Source organism: Zonotrichia albicollis, chromosome 3 (genome assembly GCF_047830755.1).
Source record: "Zonotrichia albicollis isolate bZonAlb1 chromosome 3, bZonAlb1.hap1, whole genome shotgun sequence".
In the NCBI taxonomy this organism is placed as follows: domain Eukaryota; kingdom Metazoa; phylum Chordata; class Aves; order Passeriformes; family Passerellidae; genus Zonotrichia; species Zonotrichia albicollis.
In genome coordinates this window covers 28982877-28995668 of record NC_133821.1, presented here as the reverse complement: position 1 = coordinate 28995668, position 12792 = coordinate 28982877, and the positions used below count along the sequence as shown (strand labels likewise).

At 35.8% G+C, this 12792-nt stretch overlaps 1 protein-coding gene across 1 annotated transcript in view; it reads left to right on the top strand.

Moving 5' to 3' along the window:
• Positions 1–12792, top strand: part of DISP1 (dispatched RND transporter family member 1) — a 96770-nt gene that overhangs the window by 78904 nt on the left and 5074 nt on the right. The window contains exons 3-7 of the mRNA XM_005495353.4: positions 2150–2179; positions 5784–5907; positions 6751–6878; positions 7316–7413; positions 9501–9598. Of these exons, the coding sequence (XP_005495410.3) occupies positions 2150–2179; positions 5784–5907; positions 6751–6878; positions 7316–7413; positions 9501–9598 (478 nt within the window). The remainder of the gene's footprint in view (positions 1–2149; positions 2180–5783; positions 5908–6750; positions 6879–7315; positions 7414–9500; positions 9599–12792) is intronic.

The following is a 12792-nucleotide window of genomic DNA, read 5'->3' as shown; positions in this document are numbered from 1 at the left end:
GTGACCTTTAACCCTGCCTAGCTTTGAAGAACTTAATCATCATCATTTGTTCAGCACTGAATATATTTTGCAGGTGGAGGAAACAGAGGGAAATGTAGTTTGGTTTTGATGAGACCAGGGGAGAATGAGGAATGACTGTGTTGGTATTTTTACCCACTTTGTGTAAATCAAATTAGACAAATTTAATTTTAAAGTAGCCCTCATGCAGAAGAAAACTATTTAATCTGCTGATATAAACTGGAATTGTCATTTATACAGGTCAGCATAAATACAAAGCCTGTACTAATCGTTGTTGTTGGATGGCTCTGCTTGTGCCAAAGTGTTGCCTGATATTATTACTCATGGCAGAGCCTATTATGGCACAGACAAAAACAAATGGCTGAATATATATGAAAATTCAGATCTTTACAAATGAAAGATAGAAATTTTTGTTTGAATGACCTTACTAGCAGTAAGTATGTCTGCTTATATTTTTCTCTCATCAAACCCAGGAGATTATGCTGCAGTTTAAAAAATTGTTATTCCCAACACTGTGACTTTGCCCCCTTTTCCATACAGTCTTGAAGGCACATTCAGTGTGTGCTCTGCCTTGGTGCAAGTTCATAAAAAGAACTATCTGTTTAAGCATTTCTCTTCATCCAGAGTCCTGTTACTGTTCACTTCAGATTCAAGTTGAGCAAGTTCTGACTTCAGTACCTGGTTTCTGATCCTCCAGTCTAGCCTGAGTTGGGAAAAGTTGATTTTGTGGTTGAGGCTGTAGATCAGACTGTAAGCAGTCCCCCAAGCCTGCCATAGCTTCTTTTCAGCCTCAGGTAATTTACTGTTCAAAGTAATTTCAGAACTCAGTTTAGTTGAGTTTCTCTACATTCTGGAAGCTGGTGAGTCTGTTGTAGTGGTACCAGCAGCTTTTAGCATCAGTTGGAAAATTGGGTATGTTCTGTACCTCTGGAAGTCAGATTTCGGCACCTAGTCTGAAGGTTGGTGGCACTTCATAAATTTAATCTTTTGTGTCTGCATTCACCTGAGAATCTTTGTCTATACCTTTCATTAATCCGTGAGTTACTCTGCAACTAGAGAATGGTGAATCTGCTTTTCTTGTGGCTGAAAGGAGCAAATCTTACTCTTGTGTAGTAGTAAACAACTCTCACTACTTTGAAGAACAGCAAATTTCATTTCTATTTAGTGGATTAAGTTTTCCTGAAAATCTCTGAGGAGTATGACCTGTTTATCTGTGTGTGAAAGCAAGCAAATCTATGCTTTTGGTAACCTCATTGTGATGTTACTAAGTGATCTATATTATGCAGGTACCTGCTTCTTAACTCAGTGCTTTCCATACTTTTTAAAAGAAGTAATATTAAATGTGTCCTTGGTGGTAAAACAAATCCATAACTTAACTGAAGCTGTTACATGGTTACAGCTTCGGAGGGATTTTATGTCACGTTCTTGAAATGACTTGCACATTGTTTATGAAGGTTTTTTTTTAAGTGAAATTTATGTGAATCTTACTGGTCCAGTAGCTAAGAAATTGAAGTGCATGCTGAACAATGTTAGATAAGAATAATTTTCACTTGGGATTGCTACCTCCTTCTCAAAATAATATACTTTATATTAGACATTTAAGAAGTAACAAAAACTTGGATAAAAATATTTTATAGAGGTATCCTGTGTCATTCTACTTCCTGTATTATGGCAAGACAGAATTTATGGCCAAAGTAATTTTTTGTAATGAAATTACAAAGGACAACTATGAAGTTTTGTGAATTACACTCAGAATATGGTCTTGTTGATGGTTGTCTGTTTCCAGCATATGCAAACTTTGAAATTATTTTCACCAGTATTGAATTTTTATCATATTAGTGTATTTGGTCTTTTGTTGAAAACTGGAAAAGCCTCAGGAATAGTGATCCCAAAAATCAGCTGCATAAATTCCACTTTTGAAAACCCAGCTGCCTGTAGCCGTAATTGTTCTCTGAACTACTTGTTTGCAAAGGCTCAATTGAATATGATTGTAAGCCTTTCAAAATAATTCATATCCTAAAATATCTATCTTTATAATTTCTTTTCTTACGTATGAGAATAGTTAAACTAATTGGTGTGTGCATGCATATTTCATGCATTCTCAGTTACTCTCTTTTTTCTTTTCTTTCAGGCCAGCCAGACCATTGAAGTTACCAAAAAGGTAAGTGCTGTCACAGCTGCAGTTTGTGGAATTATAAAGGTGGTAGATGAGGTGCTGGAAAAACTGTTGTTCCCCATACAAAGGAATAATAAGGAATATTCAAAGAAAAAATATAAACATTCAAGTTAAATCAGACTTTAAAAGTATTTCTTCAGGCAATTGGTAGTAAACTTTTGCAACTGCCGTGGGAAACCAGATACTATCAACAAGGTCAACCCACATTTAGAAGAATAGATCTGCAATGGGTCCCTAAATAAACTCTGAAACAAGGAGCCAGGGCCAAGTTCTTTTACATCCCTAAAAACACATCTGTGAATCCTACAGGATCAGGAAGGGGATAGAACATGCAGGATATCCAAATTTAGGCTCCATTTACAGACAGAAAAGCAGTCTCCTCATTAGGACTAGGCCAGAATTTTAAAATCTATCCAGATTTCAATGCTTCTTGTTTTCAACTATTTTAGGCATTTTTATTACAGTTTGTGCCTGGATACTCTGTGTCTCAGTACTTTTTTGGTTAAGGGTTGCTCTGAGAAGTGGCTTTGTTGTATCATCAATAGTGATAAACAAACCTGACAGACAAGTTCTGAAAATTTTGTCATAGTAGTTTTTAATTCTTCTAAACCCCCATGCAGTCTAGAACACTGGGTTTGGATTCTATAGGCTCTGTAGAATGGCAGGGTCAGAAAAAATAACAAACCATTGTATCTAAAACTGTCAATGCATCAGAATGGCAACAAGAAACCATCTCAAGTGAAAAGACATTAAAAACACAATTGTTGGAGTTTATTTATTAAAAACACTGTTGTCCACAAAGATGGACAATTGTCCGTCTTTAGGATTTGCTTTCAGTAAAGAGCAAGCCTGTTTGTTAAATGGCACGTAAGTATTTGAGTTACAGAAATCTGTGTGTTGATATGATTTAGGTCACACAAATATCTATTGTTAATAGTGACCTTATTACAATACAAAAACTATATATGGTGCATTTCTGTCTCTGTACAAACCTGAGGAGTGGTTGAACCTGAGAACATCTGTATATAGGAGCTGAATTGAAAAGTTTTTCACTAGCTTCATATTATGCTTAAAATGGGAAAAGAACCTAAACATTCTCTTTTTTACCTTCTCCTTTCAAAGAAAACATTTGAGGTCTTGGATCGCCTTTAGACAAATTGCTTTATAACAGTGGTGCTTTTAGTAGTGCTAAATATAGATTGAATTACTGTATCTCCTAAGCATTTTGAGTTACTTAGAGCATGAATTAAAAAAAAAAAAAACTAAAAACAAATCAAACCTTTTTTAGGTGTGTGAAAAACATCAGGAAGAAATAAATTATTGAAAGCTACATTTTAATGGTACATAGCTAGTACCATAGCTAGTACCATCAAATTAGTACCATTCTAACAGACTGAAAACAGTGAAAAATGGCATAAAAATGGTATTTCACTCAGTGTTAAACTTACATGAGTTCAACATTCAGTGCTGGAATATTTTGGATGAAACAAAACCAAGAAGGTGTAAGTGTGGCTGTATGTCTAGGTCTTTGCATGAACAAAAAATACTTTTAATTAGGCATCCAAAAGTAGGAGGTTATATCCTGATTTAGAAAAGTACTAGAGAATGTTCTTAGCACTAAGGATATCCTTTCTCAATGTGATTCCTCCACTGAGGAATTGATGTAAGCATTTTCAGGCAAGTGGCCGTTTATGCCCAATCTGTCAGGGTAGTGCCTTCCTCCTCACAGAGGAAAAAAAAAAGTAATTAAACTCATGTTATAGCTTTTTAATGAATAAAAAAATTCAAAACCCACCATTTCTTTAGCCATGTACAGTGGGTTGGGGTTGAGGCTGGTTTTAGGCAACTTGGTTGGTTGGAGCTGGAGCCCTCAGCAGCATAAATAATGCTCAGACAGGTAAAATTAAAAATAGAGTGGTCAGTCCTCTTGTCAGCCCAGGTCAGCTCTGCTTATCTTTATTTCAGTGTGTGGTAAAAGAAACAAGAGAAACTTGCACGTGTAAACAAATACTTCACTGTTTTCTGTATGTGGCTTATTATCACATTAAACACTTAGGACAGAGTTTCTTTTACAGCTGAAAGAATTTACCCAATTTAAGAGTACTCAGCTGAGAATGGAACTGTAGAGACAACATGTCAAAGTGGTAAATCTGGCACTAGTGATAAATAGGAAAATAAATCTTTTGGGTATAACTTTTATGACTTCAGAGCAAATATCTGTAATAACTAGTCAGTCTAGCTTGGAGTTTAGAAAAACATTTAGTCCTATAAATAGGAAAATTCTATTAGGTCATTTACTTCCCTTCTACTTTGTACAATTGCTCATTTGGCAAGCTGCCCCTTTGTGATTGACTTTAATGAAAATTTTGACTTCAGACTACTTTTCAGGCTTTTGCTAATTAACTTCTTGTGTGAGCATGTCAGAATTATTCCATGTTTACTTAATGGGAAATGGAGAAACACCCAGTGCTTTGGATTTCTTTGCTCCTCAAAGCTGTACTTAGACCCCTAGAGGTGCCTATTTCCACATGCTGCGGAAAAACAGGAATAAGCTTGCATGTGCCATTGATTTTGCAGTCAGAGCACTGGCAGCCCACTGGGAACCTAGAGTGGGGAGATGGACAATCCCTCCCTTCTTAGCAGCAGGACAGAAAATTTTGGTGAAGCTGATAATTGTATTGTGATTAATTAACAAGTTGCTCTTAAAACTGAAAAAGAGCCATAATCTTTCAAGACAGTAGAAATAAGTAAAGGAGCTCTCTGCAGTAAACTTTCATGTTATGCTGCTTGAAGTTCAGGAGGAAATAAGAGTGGAGATCTTGATCAATATTTAATGTTTACAGGGACCATTTGTATAGAAGGATTCATAGCCTGTAATTACTTTTCTAATGCCTTTATGGGACTTCATATACTGTCTTTGCTCCCAGTATTAAACAGTGTTGCTTTTGAAACATTAACTCTATGGATTCAATTCTTTATTGTAAGAAAAATCATTTAGAAATGAAGATTTATTGATTTCTCCTAATTTTCTGAACATTTCTCTTGAATTAACAAAAATACAAATATTTTACAAAAATAACGAAAATTAGGTTTGCATATAACAATTCTGCCACTCATAAAATTTAGAATGAACTAGGTGTTAAAATCCAAGGATGGATGTTATGCTGTAAGACTAGACACTTAATGTTAGTTTATATATCATCTTGCCAACCCCTTGCATGTTTGAACTATAACAGATTTCATGAATCATGAGTATGTAGGGTTTGGATATTTTTTTTAATGACTATTTTAAAAATAGAGGAAGTGTTTTCTTTGGGTTCTACTTTAAAACAGATCTTTTTCTTTCTTGGATATTTTTCTTAAAATGCTTAAGTTTTGAAAAGATCCCAAATAGTGACATTTTCTCTCACTAAATTTTTGACAAATCGTCTTTTTCTAGTGGCTTGCAATCATGGATAAACTTGCATTTTTTTGTCCAAATCCTGGGGAAAAATAGTAGTCTGATCTGAAAAGCTTTTGAGAGAAGTATAGATGAGTTCTGTGTGCAGCTTTTGTTGCTGTAGCACCTCTTGCTGCTCCTCTCCCATAGCTACGCTGCGCTCATCGCCGACTGGCCTGTGGTGGTCCTGGGCATGTGCACTGTGCTCATAGTGGTGTGTGCACTCGTGGGAATATTAGTTCCAGATCTTCCAGATTTCTCTGATCCACTGCTGGTAAGTCAATTCCCATCAGTTGTCGTGTCAAATAAGTATTTTTCGTTTGCCATGTTTTCCATTGGAACCAGTAAACAGCAAATGCAAGTACAGCAATTGGTACAGTATGAAATCTTGACATTGGAGCTGCAAATGATAATACAAAGCTGCAGTTGCCATCAAAGAATATTACCCACTAGTTTCCATGCCCTCTGAATTTTGCTAAGATCATGTGTCCTTCAAGAGAACTGCTTCAGATTGAATACTGTAAATTCATCCCAGTTTTCAATGTACAGCACAGACCATACATTCTAAATCAGGTTTCAAAGAATGAAGGCCAGGATCTGTTAGAGGAAAGGGTATTCTAAGTCCCTTCTGAGGATAAAGTGATGGCCATATTGAAAGGATAAGTTCCTGTAAGTTATTAGTATTTATAGTGTAGAATGTGTATCTGTACAAATCCATATGTAATTAATATTTCTGGAAAAGAGCCAAGTTGTTAAAATTGTTTCAAAGTCACTTTCAAAATTATTTAAATATTTGCCTTATTCTTAATTAAGAGTGATAATTGAGATACAGAAGAGTACTTTGTAGAATGCCTTTCCTCTGAAAACCAAGTGTTGAACATTGGATGGACTGAATCATCTCAGGGAGAGCAGTAGGACGGGCAAGAATTCTTAATCCCTTGTCACTCTCAACATCAGTCATTATTTTGTCATGAAGCATTTTACTTCTAAAAGTAGATGCCTGGAGTAATTATGCTTCATAGTGAAAGCTATCCATCATTTTGATCGTGTTTCCACTCTCCTGTTTGAACTGAAGTATGAAAAGCATTAGTGGAATTGTGTGCTTCTCTCCCCTTAGGGTTTTGAACCCAGAGGGACAGCCATAGGACAGAAACTGGTCACATGGAACAACATGGTGAAAAACACAGGGTACAAAGCAACACTTGCAAACTACCCTTTCAAATATGCAGATGAGCAAGCTAAAAGGTAAGACTTTATAATAAAAAAGTAAATTTTGTTTCATTGGTGGTTTTGTACATATATCGTGCTTTCACTGGTACGCTCTGAAGTTAAAATATATATACTGCCACTGATTTTAATAAATACAGAATCTAATATTCTACAGTATTTAAGGCTTTTCATACCAGGCTAGATATTTTCCACTTTAAGCTTTTTTAAAAAAATGTATAATTGTACTTTTCTCTATGGATATTTTTGGTACTGGACTCAATGTCCTTTCATTTGAAGTCTCTTAATTTAAAGAAAAAAATAAATTATTGTTTGTTTTTGTATCCCAAAATCGCATTGGTAAAAATATGTTTTCTCAGGTGTAAGAGCTGTTAAAACTGTGTGACTTGTTTGGATGGTCCTTCTTTTAATGATTTCTTTGCTAAGGTAAAGTGAAACCCTTTGTTCTGGTTTAGTCATCAAGATGACAGATGGTCAGATGATCACTATGAAAGAGAGAAGAGGCAAGCAGACTGGAACTTCCACAAGGATACCTTTTTCTGTGATATTCCAAGTAAGTGGAGAAATGATACAAGGAGAGCTAAAAACTTCTGACAGTTAAGAGTTTTCTGAACTCTTCTGTATATTGTATGCTATATTAGGTAGATTTTTTTAACTTTATATATAAACACAATAAATACCTTCTTTCGCCATGCAGAAATCTTGGTAAAATTGGACTGAAATGTTTCAAAGTCACTTTCAGAATTATTTAAAGATTTGCCTTATTGGTTCCATTCTATTGGCTCTTTCTCAGAAAAAAACTGTATTTACTTGAAGTGCTTCCTTTAAGTGCTTCCATTTCCTGTAAGGAATTTTATTAGTTCTTGATAGTACTGAACATTGTAAAATCAGTGTTTTGTGTGTGGCTAGAGATGTAGTTCTTAATTCACATTTGGGAAGAAGTTATGCTCTGTCCATGCCATTAACTTAATTCTAAAAAACCTAAGTCAAAATACTTTTCCTGTGTATGTCCTAAAGGTATCCACCAATTATATTTTGTACAGAATGTAGGGGTTTATGTATAGAAAAAGAAATAGACACAAAAAAACCCAATGAGGAAAACATCCCCCTCAAAGAAACAGAAATAAAAATAAAATGTCCCCACCTTAAAGCACTGTAGGCTATGAAGCTGACTAAGTTAAACTAGAGGACAAAAAAGACAAAGTCTTTTGACTTTTTACAAGGCACACTGCAGAAATTTGATAAATCCTGGTCTGGCAAAGAGATGTAGATCTTGCCTCTATTCATCGAAGGACCTGAGCTCTTTTGTGGCTTCTTCCACATGTGAGGACTGATAACAGAGCACAAAAACACAATTGTGAAATTGTTTGTGTATTTTACTTGGTCTAAGAGAGCAATGACCAGGGAAACCAGGGTGAAGAACAGATTTTTATTCTTTTTTTTTTCAATTGCAGTATAGTCTTACGTCTAAGTGAGAGGATGGGAGCAAAGTCATCATTTCTGCTCCTGTGAACAGAACCAAATTAGCATATCATGAGTGAGGGACAGAAAATGTACTTGGTGCTCTGCTGAGCATTCTTGAAGCAGAATTGACTCCTCTTATCCAGGCTGCTGTTCTGCACAGTCTCACTCTCTTCCTTTCCTCTGCTGTTTCTGCGTAGTCTCAGTTTGTGACAGTCATGAAGGAATTGCATTTCTCTGGGAAAATTTGCCAGTCCATTATGTAAAGAAAACAGTTGATTTCCTCTTGACACACTTTTGTCATTCCTGGTATCTTTCTTTGTCTGCTCCAGAACCTCTAGATTTCAGTTCCCTTGATCATAAAGCATTGTTGGAGATCATAAAGCACTGCCCCTGAGTCTTTTCATTGCAGCCTTGTGGAAGGCAAAAATTCTGCAGCTTCACAGTAGTGGGGAAAATTCAGCCTTTTGGGTTTTTGGAATACTTTATTAGTGTGATCATGTTTCTTAACCCAGAGTACCATACTGCGTTAGGCAGATGTGTATATTTGTGTTTGTGTATTTGTTTCCCTTGTGAGCTCTGCAGACAGATCTCATTGCCACTAAGTAATTATTTGCTTTCCTAAATCTGTCTTCTGATAAATGTGATTTAATTTGTAATTTAAGCTCCATGTTTCTAAACTGTGGAATTCTTGAAAATGGCCTCAAGGATATCACAACAATTTCCATTGCAGTCATTTGCTTCTAAAGCAAAAACATTCTTGTAGAAACAGCTTTATAATTATTATTTATATTCCCAAATGACATACTAAATCAGCCTTTGATTACTGTTATCAGTGTACTGCCATTATACTGTGCCAAGAATTTAATAGTTTGCTGATTAGATCTTCTGATTTTTGTTTGTCACATTTCAGAAGATAGTTTGCTTGAATAGAAGTCTGTAGAGCTTCTGAGTGGTGTGTAGTGTTGCAGATACCATATTTACTATAAGCACCTTAAGGAAATGGAAACTTTCACATAGAGTGAGTCTTACAGATAAACAGCTCATATTGAAAAGGAGGTGAATTCCCATGACTCAACAAAGATTTCCCATGTGCCATTTGAATGGTGGGATTTTGCCTCAGCCTTTGATACCAGGCCCACCCAAACAATCAGTAAAAACCCCCTTCTGTAATTTCAGGTGATCGCTATTCACGAGTGGTATTTACATCAACAGAAGGAGAGAATTTATGGAATTTGAATGCAATTAAGTCAATGTGCAATGTAGACAACTTGAGGGTAAGTCAGTTTGGCATTTGTTTCACTTGCAAATACAGAGCATACATTTGAAACTTTGGTTTGCTGCCCACTGCCATCCAGTAGCATATGAGAAGACTTTATGTGTTTCAACTTCTGTCAAATGATCAGTCAGTATGTATATGCAGTTAAAAAACAACTTTCAGTTTGTAGATCAGGTTATATATTGGGGAATTCCTTTGAGTTTTCTACTAATAACATCCAGAATTGGGTAGAATAGGGTTGCTTCAGGAAAGAATTATCTTAACTTTCACTGTGTGTTTCCTTATAAAATATTATTCTATGGAGTTTTGTTCTTGGGTCCCAGCAAATAATTGATTTTTATTGTGTTTTCACCTCGAGGTGAACTAACTATAATCTCGTAATATATGCTTTTTTCTCTGACTCCCAGTGGATCACTCAAATTTGTTTTTGTTAGTTTAGAATAGTCTGTTAAATGGACTGCAAAGGAACTTAGGTAAAATAGCTAGAGATAGTAATTTTCATTTAAACTTTATTTTATCTGTAAAATGTAAGCTTGTCACTTGCTGGAGCAAACTCCTTTGAACTGAGTAACAATGAACTTTTGGTTCACATACTGATGACTTTGCATGGAAATGAAGCAATATGTTTTTCATCTGTTAGTACTGAACAAATTATTTCTACTTTGCTCTTCTCCAAAACAAAAATAATCATAGACAACTTAATTCATATTTCTCATTTATTTAATAGGAAATATTTTCATTATTGGATTGATCATTGCCTATTAGACAACTGTATTAATTTAGCAAATTCCCAAACTGTTTTCTCTACAACAGCCATCATTTGCTGGCTTAAAATGTTGATATGTAGTGGAACATTGTATAATGAATCTCCCTTGGCAATCTGCTGACAGGCATTTTGCCCTGGTTGGGTCCCTTGGTGGAAGTGAGTTTTGTCCTCACATGCTTGTTAAATGTTCCTTATTTCCCCATCAGAGATGATTGCACTGACAGGATGGCTCATGTGGTTTTATCCCTTTTTTCTTGCAATCAGAACGAGCCAGGTGAGCAAGAGTGCGGGATCTGAAGCAGCCCAGCTCAGTTTTGAATGAGCTGAGCTAGGGAGTCATCACATCACCAGTTCAATCAGGAGATCCAGGGGAGAATAACCTTTAACAAGGGTAAAAATTGAGGCTGAGTAAGGGAGGAGATGCTAATCTGTACATTTACTGTAGAGAGGTTCAGTTGCACAGGCAGCTGATGCAGGTGAATCCCAGGTAGTGCAGATCGTTGCAAAGCAATGCAGTCTGAATTAAAAAACATCATTCTGTTTAACAGAAGATAGTTAATTACCTCTGAAGAGAATCTCTCTAATGATTGCATTACTACCATGAATTGTTTCTTTTGTTCCTCCCAATCTGCTCACCTTGATAAAAATGTATTATATCAAATACGGCTATACCTTCTGAGGGAAGGATGAAACTCCTTTACTACAACAAACAAGGCCCATAAAACCAGCTCTTCCTTTGAAATAAGAACACTTCAGAAAATTAAATGTTTGATGCATCATCTACACCCACAACTGTGTAGATATTTATAAAAAATTTTGTTGTAAATAATGACCTTGCAGATCTTTCTTTGTAAATTACTTAGGAATAAAGTAATTTAACACCTCAGCTGAGCAGAACAACAGTGCATCATGGTAGCATCATTGATTTTTAGCTAGTTGGTATGGAAAAATGAGTATGGTTAGGATTTGGTATTTTTGCTGGTCTGTGCATATAAATTTATATAAAAAATTAGATACTCAGAACTCAGAAAGGGATGAAGTTTTTTTCATAGTTTCTTTTTAAATGCTTGTTACTTACGAATAACATTTTTAATTATTTGAACACTTTCTGGCAATTTTTAAGTACATCTGACACTTCTTAGAACTCACAAAGTGCTTTGATTATGTCCCACCTTTAAATGCTAATTTCTGCTAGCAGCCAGTCCCTAGGGAGGCAGAGGATGCTAACTTGCACTGCAGTCATAACAAAAAAATCTATGACTTTGGTGACCTTCTGGTCTTACAGACTCTTTTCTGGCTGTAGTTATTTTTGGTTTTGACCTCATGCTTGTTCAGGGCCACAGTTCTGTTGAATTAAGTGGAAAATCTTTCTGTATTCAAAGACAGGAAAATCAGGCACTGCTTCCTGGAAGTGCAAACCTTCGAATTTATGTATTTTTCTGATGATAAGCAGGATATCAGCACCAACTAATATTGGCTTTAGTATGGGACTAACAGCATATCCTCTGTGTATTAATTGTATTCCCATCTGCTTGCAACTACTTTAACTATAGGCTTTACTGACATTTAGGGGCTCTACCCTGCAGCAGTTCAGCATATGTAAGTCGTATAATCATCATGAAAACTTTATATACAAAATAGTTATAGGAGGTGTTCTAATTTTTTTACTTCTTGGATAAGAAGAGCTTTTTTTTCACCCGTTAATTGCAGAATGTTTTCCCTATAAACTGTGAACAGTTGTTTCATAAACTTTAATGACTATATATTATGTCTTAAGACTGCTTCCCCACAGCAGTGGATTTGTGATTCACTGTCACTGCAGAGAGCCATTTGGGCAGATCTGCCCACAGATGTTTGCAGGTTGCACAGTTTCATTTCCTTACTTGTTCCAAAGTAAATTGAAGTGGTGCCAGTGACAGAGCAGGTCTGGAAACACCAGAATGACCTTTCCAGTTCCTTTGGATCACCAACAAAGCCCAATGCTACAATCTATTAACATTTAACGTAGTATTTTAATGAACTATCAGGAGCTAAATTTTCTATTTTACTTTCTAATTTCCAGCTACCACCTCATGTTACTTTATCTTTGCCAGCAGTTACTTTGCCAGTGAATGTTTATGGCCTGCAGCAAGTGTAGAACAGTGTATAAACATCATTGTCCCATCTTGAACCTGAATACATAGAGAAGACAATCAATCCTTTCCTCCCAGTTTGCTTATTACATCCTCATAGCACTAACCTGGAGATGTGCCATGAAAAACACAGATATGCTATTCCAGTGCTTCCTTTTATTTAGTTGATTGTTCAGTTTTTCCTGAGTTTGCCTGTGTGAGAGTTTTTATCTGGAAACAATCAAATTTGAATTCTCCTGGGTTTTTGGAATGCCAATTTGTTATTGTTCAGAAACTGGTTGACAAAATTTGGTC